General features: G+C 37.8%; 1 protein-coding gene across 8 annotated transcripts in view; it reads right to left on the reverse strand.

Moving 5' to 3' along the window:
- Positions 1–21,403, reverse strand: part of AQR (aquarius intron-binding spliceosomal factor) — a 117,669-nt gene that overhangs the window by 54,176 nt on the left and 42,090 nt on the right. For all 8 annotated transcript variants that reach the window (XR_006699266.3, XR_012414741.1, XM_005559102.5 and 5 more), the window contains 5 exons: positions 16,504–16,606; positions 13,847–13,967; positions 10,321–10,462; positions 5,447–5,625; positions 1,486–1,653 (listed from right to left, as the gene is read on the reverse strand). Coding sequence is in view for 6 of the 8 variants with exons in the window: in XM_005559102.5 (XP_005559159.2) it covers positions 1,486–1,653; positions 5,447–5,625; positions 10,321–10,462; positions 13,847–13,967; positions 16,504–16,606 (713 nt within the window). In the remaining 2 variants the exon portion in view is untranslated. The remainder of the gene's footprint in view (positions 1–1,485; positions 1,654–5,446; positions 5,626–10,320; positions 10,463–13,846; positions 13,968–16,503; positions 16,607–21,403) is intronic.

A 21,403-nucleotide genomic window follows, 5' to 3' on the forward strand; every position in this document is an offset into this window, starting at 1 on the left:
TCAAGAGACCGAGACCATCCTGGCCAACATGGTGAAACCCTGTCTCTACTAAAAATACAAAAATTAGCCAGCATGGTGGCAGGCGCCTGTAGTCCCAGCTATTAGGAAGGCTGAGGCAGGAGAATCACTTGAACCCAGGAGGCAGAGGTTGCAGTGAGCCGAGATTGCGCCACTGCACTCCAGCCTGGTGACAGAGTGAGACTCCGTCTCAAGAAAAAAAAAGTTTAACAACCAAATTATAAAATAAGCACTAGACATGTATGCAGCTGTAATTTAATAATAAGTATTATAAAGGAAGTCAGGACAACAGAAGAAAGAATTTCAAAGGGATAATAAGTGATACACATAAGAAATCAAATTAACTAATTTTGTAAAGCAGTATTTTTAAATGAGGTAAAGTTGGCATCTTATGCAGGGTAATTCTTTTAGTTCTGTTCTGATATTTAGCATCCCTGGCTCATAGTTACCTAAGGCCAAGAGCCTACCATTCCTCACCTCTATCCTAGTCATTTGAAAACCTAAATATCACTATGCATTTCCAAACGAAGGACAGTATTGTTCCCAATTAAGAACCACCACTACAATGAATTAAAACAGTCAAATTTAAGAAGAAAAAATATACCATTCAACACAAAAAAAGCTTAGACAACTGTAAGAAGTATTTAGTGTTTCTTTAAAAAAATGTCAAGTATTATATATTTTAAAAAGCTTTGAATAAAGATGATTTCAAAAGGTCCTGTCCCAGAGTTCAAGACCAGCCTCGCCAACATGGTGAAACCCTGTATCCACTAAAAATACAAAAATTAGCCAGGCGCGGTGGCAGGCATCTGTAATCCCAGCTACTCGGGTGGCTGAGGCAGAATTGGTTGAACCTGGGAGGCAGAGGTTGCAGTGAGCTGAGATCACGCCATTGCACTCCAGCCTGGATGACATTGGGGGAAAAAAAGAAAAAAAAAAGATACTGTCCTTTCCAATATCCAACATAGAAGTTTTTTAACTGGCTGGGTGCGGTGCTGGCTCACGTCTGTAATCCCAGCACTTTGGGAGGCCGAGGCAAGTGGACTGCTTCATCTCAGGAGTTTGAGACCAGCCTGGGCAACATGGGGAAATCCCATCTCTACCAAAAACTACTAAAATTTACTGGGCATGGTCACACATGCCTATGGTCCCAGCTACTAGTGGGACTGAGGCTGGAGAATCGTATGCACCCAGGAGGCAGAGGTTGCAATGAGCTGAGATTGCGTCACTGCTCTCCAGCCTGTGTGACACTGTGAGATTCTATCTCGGGGAAAAAAAAAAGTTTTGAAACCATGTTACCTATATCTAAAACTGCATGGTAGGTACCCTAGACATATTTGATACAAAATCTTTTGTCAATTTAGTAGGTAAAACAACTAAAAAATATCTAAGAAGCAAAAAAGGAAAAAAGGCAAAGAAATGTATCATTCTATACACATACTCTTTCAGAAATATATGCCACCATACCATCTTCAATGACACGTCCTTTGTCATCCAGCATGCCCTGAATTTCACAGCCTCTGACATAAACCAGGCCAACCTGCTCAATAAAAGGTCTCCTCCGGTCAAACTTAGTGCCGTAAGGTTTTGTGGGACGTACAGTAATTAAAAAGCATACATCATGCTTACGAAGACCTGGTAAGACATAAAGACATTTCCATTTATTAGAATTTCATTGTTTTCAGTCTTTTGTAGGCAAATTCTTATTTGCCTCTCTACCTCTTATCTTTGGTAGAGAGATATCATGAGTGACCAACGATTATTATCGCATTGTAACACAATTATGGGCTTTTCTATAATCTTTAATACTCAATATTTCATAGCATTAATTGAAATGAAAACCTCTTTATATTAAAATTAGAAACATTCATGCCATGAATATATTACTGAATAAGCCCTCCAAGTCATGCTACAGCTCCAAAATTGGATGTTCGTCATCATTCTTATTTTTAACATTCTTAATAAGTAACCAAAAATATGGCTGGCATATAATCCATCTATAGCATATTTAGCAGGTTTTTAATATCAGTTTAAACTATCTATCAGTGTCATTCCAAAGACAGCCTAATTGTATTTCACTAAAACAGGTCAACTCAAGAATAATTCATCAAGGCAAAAAAGTATTGTTTACAGATACGATTTTGAGAAAGATGGCTGAATATATTTGGCAAATACTGAACATTTTTATAAGTGAATGTCAAGAAATAGGACACTTGTGCCAAAGTCCATAGTTTCTTGGTCACTAGACCCAATAATGAACTCAACGGGCTTCTCAGTTCCATTAAAAGTAGAGAAACTGGAAGACAAGGATATAAAATTAGACCTCACAGCATGTAATGCTACACCACTTAATCTTCATTCTATTTCCAATGCTTTTGTTAGCCATTATATGACATAAATGTAAATGTAAACAGTCTGCTTGCTCATAACCTTGTTAACAACAAACACAATGAAATCAAATCAACAATGTGGGTATATGTCCAATAGTACTGAAAATATTTTGGTTTGTTTTAATTGGGGGACTGGTTAGAGTACGGGTAAAGGTAGAAATAATAACTCTATTCATAATACTGATTTAATTATTTCCCAATAAATTCTATGCAAAGCAGCAAGAGTAGTAATGAGAATGAATGGGAACGGTTCTACTATCTGAGTTGTATTACTTGTGTGACATCTGATCTGTACAGCTCATTAAAACTTCTAAGTCTTAAAGCCAAAGAAGTGGTCCTGAGAAGTGATTTATCCTCTACCAAGATAGGAGGTACTTTTTGGCATCACTGAGGGATGACCTCTTGTTCCTTCCTAAAGCAAACCACTTTCCTCTGGGACATCTTAGATCCACATTTTTTAAAATCCTATATTTCAATGAGCTCAACTCTCTCTGCCCTTGCAACCATTTGTATCCACCCTATCCTAGCCGTGCTTTCTGGAGCAAATCTGGCATTTCCATTTCATGAATTCTGTTTCCTTAAATTTAAGTGAGAATATTGAAGAAGATAAGGGCTTGAGGTTCACACCTTTTCAAAGGGAGAAGAGGAATGTTTTATGGTATTTAGTTTAATAATCTTTAAAATTTACTTTTATAAAACAATATTCAGCCGGGCGCGGCGTGGCTCATGCCTGTAATCCTAGCACTTTGGGACGCTGAGGCGGGTGGATCACAAGGTCAGGAGTTCAACACCAGCCTGGCCAAGATGGTGAAACCTCGTCTTTAGTAAAAATACAAAAAATTAGCTGGGCGTGGTGGTGGGTGCCTATAATCCCATCTACTCGGGAGGCTGAGGCAGAGAACTGCTCGAACCCGGGAGGTGGAGGTTGCAGTGAGCCGAGATTGTGCCACTGTACTCCAGCCTGGGCAACAGAGTGAGACTCTGTCATTTAAAAAAAAAAAAAATCATTATTGTTTACAGAATCTCTCCTTTTTGCTCCCATTTTCTATTTGGCTATCCTATCTGTGATCAATATAGGGGCTGGTTTTTGGCCCAGGCCTCCCAGAAAACACTTTTCTCTCCATCACACCCCAGACTATCACTCATCCCACAATGCCCTATTGTGCCCTATCTTGCCCATCAAAATGTACCCATTCCACTTCTCATTCTACCAGAGGCTGATGTTTAAAAGAAAAAAAGACTGCCTCATGTCCTTCTGAAAGCAGTCAGTAATGGGGAATGTGTCCTGTTTTTAAACATCCTTTTGTTTTCCTTAACACCAAAATGCGGACCTCTCATCTATAAATTCCTATAAAGAGTCCATTAAAATAAACAAAATTCCAACCATTTACTACTTCTGGGGGTACGCAGTAAGTTATCTCAGTTTATTTCCCACTGTGTAAAACAGTGTTTAATATCTCCTTAAGCTTCAAGGAATAATAAATATGAGGTCTTCTCCAGCAACTTAATGGCTTTCTCGGGGTTCAGCAATAGTAAAGGCGCACATTATTCTGGATGAGTAATACACAGAATGAAACTCTTTTGAAGAATACAAGAGTCATAAAAACAATCTGTCACAAACTATACCCACTACCGTAGGCACTTGGTAAACATTTGGCTAGCTCTGTTGCCGGATTCCTTCAGAATTCTTTGATAACAATATAGTTCCCGGCCGGGCGCGGTGGCTCAAGCCTGTAATCCCAGCACTTTGGGAGGCCGAGACGGGCGGATCACGAGGTCAGGAGATCGAGACCATCCTGGTTAACACGGTGAAACCCCGTCTCTACTAAAAAATACAAAAAACTAGCCGGCCGAGGTGGCGGACGCCTGTAGTCCCAGCTACTCGGGAGGCGGAGGCAGGAGAATGGCGTGAACCCGGGAGGCGGAGCTTGCAGTGAGCTGAGATCCGGCCACTGCACTCCAGCCTGGGTGACAGCGCGAGACTCCGTCTCAAAAAAAAAAAAAAAAAAAAAAAAAAAAAAAACAATATAGTTCCCATGATTATAAACAGCTACACTGGTAGTAATAATTTCTGAAAACAGATCCATTAAGGGGCTATCCCTTTCCTTCTGGCATGCCAAGAAAGTAAAAGGAGGTAAAACCTACTGACTACTGTTTCTCAAAACAGGGCATCAAGTAAGACCTCTCACAGGACAGCTGGGAGAAAAATATAAAACTGCCTAATAGAAATCAGTTCATATGTCACTTCTGGCAGAGGTCTTACCATTTTAATTCTATTGGACTTAGTAATTTTGAACATATCTGCCTCCAAAACAAATTAATTTTGACATGGAACTCTCATCCTTAAAATCTTGCCTAGCAAAAAATAGAAGGAATAACTCCTTTAATTTCTTTGCAATTATTATATATCCTTGAGTACATTTGATTTCACTGATTCTTTAGCCTTTCTGCCTTAGGTGCAAATAAACTATTATTTATTTCTGAGTTGTTTCACTATAGCCCCGCCCACCCCCACATTCTTTTTGAGCTTGCCTAATTTTGATTTTGTATTTTTATTTTCCACAAAGTGTATGCATTTCTATTCTTTTCACCTTGGCTTTTATTTTTTGAAAAATACCAATTTTCCTTACTGCTCTGCATGTCTGCATGTTATATGTGGGCTTTCTCCCCACTCTTTGGTGAACACTAATATTTTTATTCTTTTATATTGATCCCACAAATCCATAAATATTATCTTGCTAAATTTAAGACTTAAAATGCTCTCCTCTAGTCTTTGCAAACTTCAGTTTTCAAAACTTTGATATGTATGCAATTTTATCTTTTTATTAAAATATTAAGATACCTAAATATTCTTGTATGATCCCTGGTATTTTTAAAACTAATAATTAGAAAGTTGCTATTCTTTAAATCAAATTTCAAGGATAAAGTTTAATAAAAGCTTAAAAGGATAACATTTAGTAAAAGTACTTTGTTAATGCTCTAAGTGAAAGTTCGTAACAAGGCAAAAGGTAATGTCACTTTTTGAAATACAAAATTACCTTCCCATTCATCTTTGATGTGATCTCTGACATTCAGATTTATGGTAACATCTGCACGAACTCGGGTTGGCCAGTTTTCACCTATGTTGGGTTTGGCCACTTCAACAACAGTGAAAGCCACAATGGGCTGAGCCATTCGCGCCCAACCACCAAACACTACACCGCCATATTCAGATTGCCTAAAACCAAAGAAATGGATGGTTACTCAAACAAAAAATAATTTATCCCAACTTTTAGACAAGTAAAACTAGTAAGTAGGAATACCGTTCAGCTAGTATTTAAGTCCTAATATTAGTAACCCCTACTTCTTAACTTAAAAAAAAATAAACCTTTAACTCTCAAAGTATACAAAGTATATATGATAGCATGAAACAGGTACATGATAGTATGAAACAGGCAAATGTGGTCCAGAAAAGAAACAGAAGTAGAGGAATATCTCCTCCCCAACCTAAGAAAAAAGCTAACCCTATGTATGTAAGAGCGTTCTGGGGCTGAGCCATTTTATCAAAGAAATAAATAATGTAGCACACTTAGTTTTATTTCAGCTTTATTGAGGTATACTTCACAAATAAAAATTGTATATATTTAAGGAATACAATGTGATGTTTTAAACTATGTATACATTGTGGTATCATTACCAACACAGTTATCATTTTTGTGTGTGTGTGGTAAGAATACTTAAGACCTATCCTGGCAAGTTTCAAGTACATAAAACATAATAGTCACTATGCTTTATAGTAGATCTCCAAACTTATGTAGCTTGTAACTGAAAGTTTAGACCCTTTGACCAGTATGTCCCCATTTCCCCCACCTACAACCCATAACTGCCCTTCTACTGCTTCCATGAATTTGCCTTTTTTTAGATTCCATATGTAAAGTGAGATCATCAGTTTTTGTCTATCTGTATCTGGCTTAATACATTTGGCATAACGTACTCCGGGTTTATCCACATTGTCAAAAAAAGGATTTCCTTCTTTTTAAAAGGTTAATCATATCCCATTGTGTGTTTTTATATATGTACACACACGCGCCACATTTTCACATTTTCTTTATCCACTCAGCCCTTAAGTTGTTTCCACATCTTGGTTATTGTGAATAATGCTGCAACGAACACAAGAGTGCAGACATCTCTTCAGGATCGTGATTTTATCTCCTTTGGATAAACATTCAGAAGTGGGTTTGCTGGATCACATGATAGCTCTGATTTTTAATTTTTTGAGGAACCTCCATATTGTTTTCCATAACGGCTGTACTAATTGACATTCCCACCAATAGCGTATAAGAGTTCCCTTTTCTCCACATCCTTGCAAACACTTGTTATCTTTTGACTTTTGATAACAGTCATTCTAACAGTTGTGAGGTATGAATATCTCATTGTGGTTTTGATATGCATTCCCTTGATGATTAGTGATGTTGAACACCTTTTTATCTATCTGTCCTTTGTATATCCTCTCACAAAAAATGTTTTCAAGTCCTTCACCCATTTTTTATTGGGTTATTTGGTCTTTTGCTATTGAGTAATATGAGTTCCTTACATATTTTAGATATTAACTTCTAATCAGATATATGGTTTGCAAATATTTTCTTCCATTCTGTAAGGCTGCCTTTTCATTTTGTTGACTGATTCCTTTGCGGTGCAGAAACTTTTCAGTTTGATGTGGTCCCCACTTACTTATTTTTGCTTTTGTTCCCTGTGCTCTTGGTATCACCCAAATATCATTGCTAAGACCAATGTTATGGAGTTTTTCCCCTGTTTTCTTCTTGGAGTTTCATGGGTTCAGGTCTTATGTTAAAATCTTCAATCTACAGTTAACTTTTGTGTATCATGTAAGATAGGGATCCTATTTCATTTTTTTACAAGTAGATATCCAGTTTTCCCAAGACCATTTTCCTTTCCCTATTGTATACTCTTGGCACATGCATCAAAGATTAAATGATTGTACAAGTGTGGGTTTACTTCTGGGCTTTCTCTTTTGTTGGTCTATGTGTTTTTATGCCAGTACCATACTGTTTTGACCACTGTAGCTTTGTAATATAATTTGAAATCAGGAAGTATGATGTCTCCAGCTTTGTTCTTCTTGATCAAGATTGCTTTAGCTATTCAGGGTCTCTTAATGTTACTAATTGGCAGCTTTGTATTTCAGCTTGGAGAACTTCCATTGGCATTTATTATAAGGCAGTCTAGTGATGACAAAGTCTCTCAGTTTTTGTTCTGTTCTGTTTTTCTGTCTTTATTTCTCTTTCATTTCTGAAGGACCTCTTTACTTGGTTTTATTTTATATTGTTATCCTTTTACCCTCTTCATAAAGACCGTTTCAATTGTTAATATTTTATTTTCTGTATTTTAAGTATTTCTATAAGCTGTTTCGAATACATTTTAGGACAAGCTACAATTTCAAAAAAAAATTTAAAACATGCAAACAAATAATATCTATGCAAAAACCTCCTTTAGAGAGCATATTTAAATCATTTAAAAGATGTTGCTATGGATTGCAGGAAAAAAAAAAAAAGTTAGTTGTAATAACCAGAACCACAACATCCCAATGCCCATTCTTTCTTCTTATGTTAGTCTAACTGGTGCTTTAGTTTTTGTATTAAGAAGTTGTATTTGAGAAATGTGTAACATAAAAACTGAAGCAGCACTCCAAAGATAGGAAGTACTGCAGAATACGACATACCTACAAAGATAAACTGCCTCCTATGTAAAGACTTTATGTCACAACAAAAAAATTGTAGAACTTCATAACACCAAAAAGAGAAACTAATTAAAAATAAAGTTCTGCAATCAATGGCTTGGTTAGTATTGGGACAATGTCTAAAAGGAATTACTTAGTGGCTAAACCGTTGTGACACAACTTCCTATCACCTCCTCCATTTTTTACAGCTTTAATGCAGTATAGTTTACATACCATAACATTTATCCACTATAAATACACAAGTCCATAGTTCTCAGTAAATTTGCAGAGTTTTGCATTCATCATCACAAAATCCAGTTGTGGAACATTTCCAACATCTTTAAAAAGATCCCTCTTGTCCAGTTGCAGTCAATTCCTGTTACCAAACCCAAGCAACCACTAATCTACTCCCCTTACCCCTTTCTCTTCTAATATTATCTACTTGAAGCATTCAAAAGTATAGATTTCTGGCCCTTTATCACATTCTCTCTTACTGCTGGTTAGTGGGCTTCAGCACCCTGAAAACATAATCATTGGAACCATAAAATGAGTAAAAATGCCTGCTAGTTTTCATCTTCAAAATACATGAAACAGAAAGAAGCCTGGCCCCTGTTTTAGGTTTCAACATTTTTAATAATTTTCAGTGATGGGCATTAAAAATGCAAATTTAGAAAATTCTATTACTACAAATGTGAATGAATTAGCTCCAAAAAGTCACATTTTCTTCCCCTCCAGAAAATGGTATAATTTAATTTTTTTTATTAATAGACCAAAAGAACTCAAATATTTTTGTTGCACTTGGCATTTAAGTAAAATATAAATGAATTCTATTTGTTGAATTTCCAGTTAATAAATCCCTAGTTCACCAAATGGCCAAAATTAGGCCCAGAATCTGAGCATATAATCTCAAGGTAACCATAAATTGTAAAGAAGTTTCCTGATCAAGCACTCCCTCAGGGTACAAACAATGGGCAACAATTTCAGCAAAGCTGTGGGCAGGAATGATTAGCCAGTGGGTATACAAATTTTGCAGTGCTCGCCTGCCTACTGACTCAACTGATTATTAAGTCGAAAATGCGTTGTGTTGTATTTTATAGTCTCACCCAAAATAACTTTTCACATAATAATTAAAAAATAGAACTTTGTATGAAATGAAACATGGAAGTGAAAAAACAGATCATAATCACAGTGTCTGCGTTAGCTCTCTATAATTAGTAAGCAGAAGCCTGGAAGATACCTGAGTCAGTTCACATTCCAAAGCTGTTCAGCTTTTCACATACAATGCAGTATAATCATGTATGTATACATGGTGTCCTATTATATAATGTAACAAAAATTCACCTCATAGTATTTTACTCATTTATAATCACTTGTGATGTGTAACTTGTATCCATCAATTTCATACTTCGAATGAAATAGTGAATAAAGAGTATTTGCCTAAAGTCAGCCATATCTATAAAACCAAATTAACCTTACAAATTCTTGTAATGCAGAGCTGCTACAACAACCAGAATGAAAGACTTTTCTTAGCTAAAGGAATTCCAGACATGAGCTAGCAGGTGGGGAGTGGAGTTTATGTGGAAGAATTCCTCAAATAACAAGACCAACTCAACTGGCCCTAAAAGTAAATCCTGGTGATTTGCTTTCTTCCACAGAATCTATGGGTGGAGAGACAGAGAAGATTTTCTGACGTACCACCCCATGCAATGTGCGGCAACAGCCCTAATCCTCTGTCCATTCCCCTAGAGAGGCTGACTGAGAATACTATAGCAACAGTGACAAGAGTAGCTGGATTAACGGAACACCCCTTTATCATAAGCTTCCTCCAGGACTTAAACTGTCCTGCTCTCCTAGTACAGGCCTGCTGGCCAACCCCTAGCCTTCCAATCAGCCTTTAAGTAAGGTCTGACCTACTCCCTCCACATTTCCCCCTTCCCTTCCTGAGCATGATGACGTCTTCTCGCTTATCCCCAGTCTCTCATCCCCATTCTCAAGTACCCAGAAATGTGGTTTATATTTTAGCACTTTTGATGTATGTTAATTCACATTTTAAAATGTCTCAAAGAGTAAATATCTCTTACTTTAGAGGGCATCTTTGTGCCAGGTATATTATTTCTAAATATACTTATAAGGTTTCTGACAGAAGTTTATTAGTCACTGTCTGCATATCTGCATTACAGGTGGAACAAATTTACTAACCATGGCTTCATTCTGCTGACACTATCTTCAATGTCCTGCCGAATTTCATAAGTTGATTCTAAGCGGAAGAGGTTAAAGTTCCTTAGTAGGTAGTCATGAAGAGTCAAAAACTGCAAATTCAATTTGGGAAGAGCAAGACAACCTGAAAAGGAAAAAAACATCCACATTTGAATTATTCTTTTTTTTTCTTTGAGACAGAGTTTCGCTCTGTCACCCAGGCTGGAGTGCAATGGCACAATCTTGTCTCACTGGAACCTCTGCCTCCCAGATTCAAGCCACTCTCTTGCCTCTGGAATAGCTGGGATTACAGGCGTCCAGTACCATGTCCGGCTAAATTTTTGTGTTTTTAGTAGAGACAGAGTTTCTCTATGTTGGTCAGGGTGGTCTCGAACTCCTGACCTCGTGATCCGCCCACCTCAGCCTCCCAAAGTGAGGCCACTGTGCCCGGCCTGAATTATTCTTTTAATGCTCTCTGTATTAAAAAACTGGCACCACAAAACTATAAGAATCTAATGAAAGCCTGAAATGCAGCATATCTGATAAAAACTTATTTTTGTTTTCACACAGATGTTAAAACCAGATTAATAAATGTTGGCTATTAAGAATTAGGGGTGAGGGCTGGGCGCAGTGGCTCAAGCCTGTAATCCCAGCACTTTGGGAGGCCGAGATGGGTGGATCACGAGGTCAGGAGATCGAGACCATCCTGGCTAACACGGTGAAACCCCGTCTCTACTAAAAAATACAAAAAACTAGCCGGGCGAGGTGGCAGGCGCCTGTAGTCCCAGCTACTCGGGAGGCTGAGGCAGGAGAATGGTGTAAACCTGGGAGGCGGAGCTTGCAGTGAGCTGAGATCCGGCCACTGCACTCCAGCCTGGGCGACAGAGCGAGACTCCGTCTCAAAAAAAAAAAAAAACAGAATTAGGGGTGAGGCCGAGCACAGCAGCTCATGCTTGTAATCCCGGCACTTTGGGAAGCCGAGGCAGGTGGATCACCTGAGGTCAGGAGTTTGAGACAGCCTGGCCAACACAGTGAAACCTCGTTTCTACTAAAAATACAAAAAATTAGCTGGGTGTCGTGGTGGGCACCTGTAATCCCAGTTACTCAGGAAGCTGAGGCAGGAGAATCGCTTGAACCCAAGAGGCAAAGGTTGCAGTGAGCCAAGATCGCGCCATTGCACTCCAGCCTGGGCAACAAGAGCAAAACTCCATTTCAAAAAAAAAAAAAAAAGAATTAGGGTAAAGGATGAGTTTTATTAAGACATGTAATCTGCATCCAGTGATGTGTATGTAAACAGTACTCCTTCAAAGTATTTAAGGATACTTGTACTAATAGTTTCAAGTAGTTTAAAACTTCTTCCCTTATCACCTAATTTATATTTGGCAAATATTGAAGTGAATAATGTTACCATATATTTAGCGCACAACAAAATTTAGCATGAACACTGAATTATTACGTTACATTGCATAAATCAATCTCTGATGACTATTATTGTGCTCTTAACTTGCCTTCTGGCTAAACTTTAAGGACAAGACATTGTTTGTATGTTATTCTAGACTCCCCCTTCTCTGACTATATAAATAAACAATATTCCTTTCATTATTCTCACTTAACACTATTTCTCTTCGACAATAAGTGACCACTTAGCAGCAATATCAAAAAGGTTTTAAAAAATCCCAAAATACATTTTACTGATAAGTCATAGTCTCATCATTGTTGTCCATACTACCAAAAAATAAAAAATAAACTTAAAGACAACATTGATGAACAAAAATTTAACATTATTTATATTAGTAAACTCTGACTTATAATCTAACTCAATTTCTTTCGATAGCACATTTTTACTTTAAAAAAATGACAAAATGTCAGCATTTGCAATACTCACTGAATTAACAAATCTAAGTGTTAAGTATCAATAGCTACTAGTAGTACAAAAAGAGAGACAAGCAGACAGTATGTGCCTCCTGATGAAAGAACACACCACCACCAAGAATCCTGCCAAGGAGAACCTTAGTCTGATCAAGCCTCTGCACAAAGTGGTACTAATTTGCAGGGAAAATAAAGAACAGAGGAACATGCTACAATATGCCATGAGTATTCAATCAGAAAAATCTATAGACTGTGGGAACTCTATGATCAAACAACTCAGGTTTTTCAGCAGAAACAAAAAGAAAGAAAGGGATGTATAGAAGATACCAGTAAAGTAAAAGACATTTTTTAAATGAAACCTGTAACCACCTTGTCAGCTATCCCAGAATCCTCCCAAGTGCCCTTTCCTGGTTACAGCTTCTTTACCTGAAAGTAACTATTTCCTGACTTTTATAGCAATCACTATCTTGAATTTCTTTATACTTTTATCATCCAGGTGTGCATCCCTAGACATGAGAAAGCAACATATTAACCACCGTAAGAACACAAAAAGATATGAAGACTGCCTATGTTCTGAAATCTAGCACAATATTAGTGCACTGGGTCTATCGAAGTTATGGCTCTAGGATATGTCTTAGAGTAACCATTTTAAGTAAACATACCAATACTTATACTTGTGATGTCTTTAAAACAGTTACATTTCTTCTACTAATGATGCCATTGTTCAAAAAATGTCCTGAAATTTCTTTTGAAATATACCTTCAAAATATATCTGAATGCACTTTTACATATACTCAGTTGTAGCCAATTCTCATCCTCAGAGGATGAGTGAAAAGTGTTTAGATCCAAATCTGGGGAAATAAATGAACAAACTAGGCAATACCATTTTGGATCAACACTAAGGGTTTACTATCAATAAATGATAACGCCTTTTTTTGGTGATCATTACCTGGCTTTACATAGAATTCAACAGAGTCACTAAAAAAAGCCTTTGAAAAAAGCTCTATCAAACACAGCCTATCACAGTGACACAATGAAAGCTATACTTCAAGCATTATTAGGTCTCCTTGAAAACAGTCTTACGGTCGGGTGCAGTGGTTCACACCTGTAATCCCAGCACTTTGGGAGGCTGAGGTGGGCAGATCGCTTGAGCTCAGGAGTTCGAGACCAGTCTGAGCAACATGGTCAGACCTTGTCTCTACTAAAAATACAAATAATAGTAGTAATAATAATAATAATAGCTGGGTGTGGTGGTGCACGCCTGTGGTCTCAAGTACTCAGGAGGCTAAAGTGGGAGGATCACTTGAGCCCAGGAGCAGAGGCTGCAGTGAGCTGAGGTTGCACCACTGCACTCCAGTCTGGGTGACAGAGCAAGACCCTGTCTCATACAAACAAGCAAAAAAACCAAAACAGTCTTAGGGCTTTATAGTCATATTTTTTACAGGGCGATATGTATATAGTTAAATTTAATAAAAACCCTTAGTGCCAAAGCATTCAAAATACTAAATCTTTCCTAGCTTCTAAAGTTAACTTGTGGGCACCAGGAAATTTTCCCAAAGTACAGAGTGGACTAAAGTGTACACTGTCTGTAATTCCAATTATAAATGACAAATCTGAAATTATTTCATTGTACATCTGAATCCATATTTCTTTACCATACCTTCTCCAGAATAGTACTCAGTTGGGACAATATTTTCATCCCATATAATTTTCTCGGTTGGATACAAAGGCATCTGGTTCAATTGCTGAATCTGAGAAATTCGACGTTCATGACGAGATACCTAAAAGAAAGGAAACAAGTTCATGCAGAAGGTTACAAGCATCTTTTTTCAATAAAAATAATTTATGGAAGAAGTTTCATGCCTATCAGTTATTGTAGCAGTTCAATAAGAGATTTGTTTTTTTCCTATTTTCTCCATAGATCAAAGATGAGAAACCAACCAATGGTGATGGTCTTTGGAATCAGATAGACCTGAGTTCAAATCCCAGCTCCTCTACTTATGAGTACTGTAAAAGCTGGGCACTTTACTTTAACCTTCCTAACCTTAGTTTCCTTTTCAGTAAAACAGATAAAGTGCCACACATCTCAAGTTTCCAATGAAAATGAAATGAAATATTATGAAATAGTATCAAAGTCCCTGGTACATGCCAAAAGTTTAAAAACCATGACACTTAGCATTAATCAATTTAAGAAAAAATAGGAGCTCTAGGTCTTGGACTATACTTTTCATTCTTTTTTTTTTTTGAGATGGAGTCTCGCTCTGTCGCCCAGGCTGGAGTGCAGTGGCCGGATCTCAGCTCACTGCAAGCTCCACCTCCCGGGTTTATGCCATTTTCCTGCCTCAGCCTCCAGAGTAGCTGGGACTACAGGAGCCCGCCACCACGACCGGCTAGTTTTTTTATATTTTTTTAGTAGAGACGGGGTTTCACCGTGTTAGCCAGGATGGTCTCGATCTCCTGACCTCATGATCTGCCCATCTCGGCCTCCCAAAGTGCTGGGATTATATGCTTGAGCCACCGCGCCCGGCCTAATTTTCATTCTTATACTAACTAGCTATACCATCTAGGGAAGTTTATTAATCTATCACCCTAGTCTTCTCCCTCTATGTTCCTTTCCATGATGACCTCTAGGTACCCTTAATATTAATAATCTATGTCAAATATGAAAGTAAGTGTTACGCCGAGAGAAGCAGCTCATGCCTTTAATCCCAGCACTTTGGGAGGCTGAAGCAGGCAGATCACCTAAGGTGAGGAGTTCGAGACTAGCCTGACCAACACGGTGAAACCCCGTCTTTACTAAAAATACAAAAATTAGCTGGGCGTGGTGGTGCACTTCTGTAATCCCAGCTACTCAGGAGGCTGAGGCAAGAGAATTGCTTGAACCCGGGAGGTGGAGGTTGCAGTGAAACAAGATCACGCCATTGTACTCCAGCCTGGGGGACAAAAAAAAAAAAAAAAAAGAAAAAGAAAAAGAAGTGTTTATCTAGTAATGCTAAAATGACATATTCTTAAAATGTATCACATTCTCTTCAGTGAAGATAGTATAATTATAGAAAAAAACCATGATAGCTAAACAATATGTATGTTTCAACTTTTTAATCATAAATTGAATATTAGAAGAATCCGAAGCCTGAGGAAATCCTTTAGGAAAGGGAGGAAACAAAACATAATGTTGACACACTATACATTTTAAAAATTATTTTCTTTTGTTGGAAATTTTAGGAATAAAATTCTAGCCACAAGACCTTAATAGGCACAGGATCAACATTATCCTCAAACTTATTTCCCATTAGAAGAATTCCTGAAAAAAGGCTAGGCACGGTGATTCATGCCTGTAAACCTGACACTTTGGGAGGCCGAGGCAAGTCAATCACCTGAGGCCAGGAGTTCAAGACCAGCTTGGCCAATGTGGCAAAACTCCATCTTCTACTAAAAATATAAAAATTAGCCTGGAGTGGTGGCACACATCTGTAATACCAGCTACTTGGGAGGCTGAGGCACAAGAATTACTTGAACCTGGGGGGCAGAGGTAGCAGTGAGCTGAGATCACGCCACTGCACTCCAGTCTCGGCAACAGAGAGAGACTTGGTATCAAAAAGAAAAAAAAAAAAGAAGAATTCCTGAAAAAAGTCCTCATTTCTTTCTATTGTAAAGATTTATTATTAATCCAAAAAAAATGACTCATGAGAGGTTCTACATTGTCAGAAAATAGCACAGGAATTTTTAGGAACTGAAAGAGACAATGAAGTGATTTGCACATAAATACTTGCTAATAGAATGATTCATCCAGAAAGTAGTTTGAAGAGATAAAATACTTGAGAAAAGAAATTCAAAAGATGGATGAGAAAACAAATCTCATAAAAATCAAATGATAATACAATTCCAAAAAGAAAATGGGAATTATCCACCTAATCTTTGGCCCACAAAAAAATCTATATGAACCTACATCTTTAAGAATGATTTAAGGCCGGGCGCGGTGGCTCAAGCCTGTAATCCCAGCACTTTGGGAGGCCGAGACGGGCGGATCACGAGGTCAGGAGATCGAGACCATCCTGGCTAACACAATGAAACCCCGTCTCCACTAAAAATACAAAAAAATTAGCCGGGCGTGGTGCCGGCGCCTGTAGTCCCAGCTACTCGGGAGGCTGAGGCAGGAGAATGGCGGGAACCCGGGAGGTGGAGCTTGCAGTGAGCCGAGATCGCGCCACTGCACTCCAGCCTGGGCGACAGAGCGAGACTCCGCCTCAAAAAAAAAAAAAAAAAAAAAAGGAATGCAGGGAAAACCACATGCAAAATTTAGAGGACATTAATATTTACCAGCAATTCTAGGAGAAATTCTTTATCAAAAGTTGTGTCTTCATTTTTAGGAAGAGTTGGCAACAAGCAGAGGTATGATGCCACCTGGTGGAGGGTGTTTGAACTGCAGAATAGATAACAATATTTTATTCATATTAACTTCACTTTTGAAACATGTATTTTTACAAATAGCTTAAAAAAACAAATATAATACTATGACATGGGCAGCAAATATTAAAAATCAGCAATGAAAATTAAGGCTTTAGTGCAGGGTTCTCAAAATATTTTCTGCAAACCTTTCATTGTACCCAAGTGTGCCTTCTGGGCAGTCACCAAGAACACTTTTAAATATTAATACTGGCTAGGCGCAGTGGCTCACGCCTGTAATCCCAGTGCTTTGGGAGGCTAAGGCGGGCGGATCATGGGGTCAGGAGATCGAGACCATCCTGGCTAACATGGTGAAATCCCGTCTCTACTAAAAATACAAAAAATTAGCCGGGCGTGGTGGCGGGCGCCTGTAGTCCCAGCTGAGGCAGGAGAATGGTGCGAACCCGTTAGGTGAGCTTGCAGTGAGCTGGGATCATGCCACTGCAGCCGAGCCTGGACGACAGAGTGAGACTCTGTCTCAAAAAAAAAAAAAAAAAGACAAACTGTTTTATACAGCCTTGGACAAATGGCATTTTTTTTTTTAATTTCAAATTTTGAATAAAATAACTCTATAACTTCAAGGAAAACAACTATCAGTACTTGCTGTCAACGATAAAATCTGAACTTCCACGTGAATGTGAAAAATTAGAATTTTGGAAAACCAGTATTTGCCACCATGAGCTTCATAGCTTTCCACTATTTAATTGGTTTCTTCACCTCCCCAAAATTCCTGTGCTAATTTACAGCAAATCCTACTCTCCATCCCAGCCCAGCAACCATAATCAGTTTTCTATTTGTAATTCTGTCTTTTCCGGGAGGTCAAATAAATGGAACCACACATTAGTTAGTCTTTTTTCTTGTTTTTTGAGACGAGTCTCACTCTGTCGCCCAGACTGGAGTGCAGTGGCACGATCTCAGCTCACTGTCACCTCCACCTCCGGGACTTAAGCAATCCTTTCACCTCAGCCTCCCGAATAGGTGGAACCACAGGTGAGCACCACCACATCCGGCTAAATTTTGGTATTTTTGGTACAGACGAGGTTTCACCATGTTGCCCAGGATGGTCTCAAACTGCTAAGCTCAAGTGATCCACCTGCCTCGGCCTCCCAAAATGCTGGGATTACAAGTGTGAGCCACAATGCCTGGTCTTAGGTAGCCTTTTGAATGGCTGCTTTTACTTAGCATAATGCATTTGAGATTCACCCACACTGCATATTTATCTGTAGTTGGTTCCTCTATGCTGCTGAGCAGTATTTCATGACATGGCTGCAACACAGTATGTTTATTCATTCAACAGTTGAGGGATATTTGTGTAGTCCAGTTTTTGACCATTTTGAATAAAGCAACTATATTCATTTTTGTACATATTTTTGTGTGAACATAAGTTTTCACTTTTCTTAAATATATCTGTAAGTGGAAAACACTGGATCATAATGTTAAGTTCATGTTTATCTTTACAAGAAACTCAAATTTTTCCAAAGTGGCTATCCCACTTTGAATCCCACCAGCAATTATGAGAATTCCAATTGCTCCACATCCTTGCCAAGAGTCAATATTATCTGTTTCAGGGTTGGTTTTTTTTTTTTTTTTTTGGTTTTGTTTTGTTTTGAGACAGGGTCTTGCTCTGTCGTCCAGGCTGAAGTACAGTGGTATGATCATAGTTCACTGCAGCCTCAACCTCCCGGGCTCAAGCAATCCTCTTATCTCAGCCTCCTGAGTAGCTGGGATTACAAGTATTGTGCCAACACGCCTGGCTAATTGTTTTGATTTTTAGTAGATAAGTGATCCTTCTGCCTCAGCCTCCCAAAGCGCTGGAATCACAGACATGAACCATTGTGCCTGGCTTTACCCATTTAAAAAAACAAAAAAAAATTCTAATAGGTATGTAGTATCTTCTTATGGTTTAAACTTGTATTTCCCCAATGACTAAATGTGTTAAGCATCTTTCCATGGGCTTACTGACATCTATTTTGGTCAAGTGTCTGTTCAAATCTTTTGTCACTTGTAAATTGTTTTATTATTATAGGAGTCCCCACTTATCTGTGGTTTCACTTCCCGTAATTTCAGTTACTCATGGTTGACCACAGTCTGGAAATAGTTAAGTACAGTAGAATAAGATCTCTTGAGAGAGAGACGACATTCGCATAACTTTTATTATAGTATATTGTTATAACTGTTCTCCTATTATTGTTGTTAATCTCTTACTGTGCCTAATTCATAGCTTTATCGTAGGTTTTTACGTGTACATGTAAAAACACAGTATAGGGTTCAGTACAATCTACAGTTTCAGGCATCAACTGGGGTTCTTAGAACACATTTCCTGCAGAAAGTGGGGACTACTGTATTGAGTTCTGAGATTTCTGGGTACCATTCCTTCATCAAGTATCTATTTAGCCAATATTTTCTTCTAGGTTGTAGCTTTTTTTTTTATTCTCTTATCAATGTCTTTCAAAGAGCAGAAGTCTCCTAGTTTTGATCAAGTCCAATTCATCATTTTTTGTTCCATTATGGATTGTGCTTTGGTGTCTATAGAAATCTTTGCACAAACCACGATCACAAAAAATTTCTCACATATTTCCTAGAAGTTTTAGGTTTGACATTAAGGTCTATAATCCATTTTTGGTTAATTTATGTATATGATGCAAAGTATGGGTCAAGGTTTATACTTTGCATATGGATATCTAATTGTTTCGGCACCACTGATGAAATCCTTTCTCTACTGAGTTGCCTTGACACATTAGTCAAAACTCAACTAACCATATAAGTATGGTCTATTTCTGGACTCAATTCTATTCCATTGATCTATACATCTATCCATTTATCAATACCATAATGTCTTGATTACTATAGCTTTACAACAAGTCTTGAAATTAGTAGAAATCTTCCAACTTTGTTCTGTTACAAAATGGTTTGGGCTACTATAGTTCCTTTGCCTTTCTATGTTATTTTTAAAATGTTTGTCAATTTCTATAAAATATCCTGCTAGAATTATGATTGGAATTAAAATATATCCAAAGATTAATTTGGGAAGGATTCACACGTTGAGTCCTCTTATCCATAAGCAAGACCTAGCTTCTAATTTTTCAAATTAATTCATTTTAATTGTACAGACTTCCTTGACATGGTTTCAGATTCTACTCTGAAACTAATTTTTAAAGGAACTACCACTTGTCAAGTTTTCATAGCGTATCAAAGAACATTCCCAATTATTTGATAAAGCTTATCAAAATACACTTCCCTCTGTGTAAGGCCGAATTGTCTTAATTTACTTCAACCAAAACAATAATCACAACAAACTGAATCCAGAAGCAGATCTGCAAATCTGTTTTCAATTAAATCAGTCACAAAAAAGTAAAACAATGACACTCTTTTAATGGTGGCTTTTTTTTCACTTTGGAGAATACGTTTTTCACTAGCAATACATATGGCTAACATACAACAGATTTCAATCAATATACTTTTTTTTTTTTGAGACGGAGTCTCACTCTGCTGCCCAGGCTGGAGTGCAGTGGCACAATCTTGGCTCACTGCAACCTCCGCCTCCCAGGTTCAAGCCATTTTCTTGCCCCAGCCTCCCAAGTAGCTGGAATTAAAGGCATGCACCACCACGCCTGGCTAATTTTTGTATTTTTAGTAAGATGGGGTTTCACCATGTTTGCCAGGCTGGTCTCGAACTCCTGACCTCAGGTGATCTGCCCGCCTCAGCCTCCCAAAGTGCTGGGATTACAGGCATGAGCCACCACGCCCAGCCTCAATTGGTATTTTTAAATGAATTAATAAATATTTAAGATTGTTCCAGTTTTTATTTCTACTATAGTGAATATAATGAATATAATACACATAAATGTTCTTCGGGATCCTCAATAATTTTTAAGAGTGTAAAGGAGTTCTACGGGCAAAAATAAATTCCCCAGATGAATTATGCAGCTAAGCTAAATGTTTTTAAAAAAAAAAAAAAAAAGGCAACAAAAGTATTTTAAAAATAAAGGAAAACATTTTATAACCTTAGGGTGAGAAGGACTTCTACATAAAGCACCTAATATAGTTATTTAAAAGACTGACAGTTGTCATTAAAAATTTAAAATATCCATAATGACAAAAGATGTTATAAGCAAAGTTAAACTGAGAGCAAATAACTGCAACACAAACTAGAGAAAGGATTAGGATCAAAAATATTAAAAGTTCTTTAAAATCAGTAAGATGACAAGCAAGGAAATGCAAAATAGCAAAAGAAAATAAGAAGGTTACAGAAGAAATATAAATGGCCAAGAAAAAACAGAAAAATGCTTAATTTCCCGAATAAGATCAGGGAAATGCAAAGTAAAACGAGACAAAAATAGCAAAAATTAAAGTCTAATTTACCTAGCATTAGTAGGGAGAAAAATAAATCCTCATACACTGCTAGTTTAAGTATAAACTGATATAGTCTTTTCTGAAGGAAATTTAGCAATATGTAACAAATTTTAAACACACGCCCCATTTGAGTCAGCCATTCTGCTTCTAGGAATCAGTATGAAAAGGATGTTCATTGCAGAACTGTTTGTAAAAGCCAAAACTTAAAAATTAAAGATTCACCAACAGGAGGCCAGGCACGGTGGCTCACGCCTGTAATCCCAGCTCTTTGGGAGGCCAATGCAGGATCACCTGAGGTCAGAAGTTCAAGACCAGCCTGGCCAACATGGTGAAACCTCATCTCTACTAAAACTGCAAAAATTAGCTGGGCATGGTGGAACGTGCCTGTAGTCCCAGCTATTCAGGAGGCTGAGGCAGGAGA

The sequence above is a fragment of the Macaca fascicularis genome, chromosome 7 (assembly GCF_037993035.2).
Source record: "Macaca fascicularis isolate 582-1 chromosome 7, T2T-MFA8v1.1".
NCBI classification, from domain to species: Eukaryota; Metazoa; Chordata; class Mammalia; order Primates; family Cercopithecidae; genus Macaca; species Macaca fascicularis.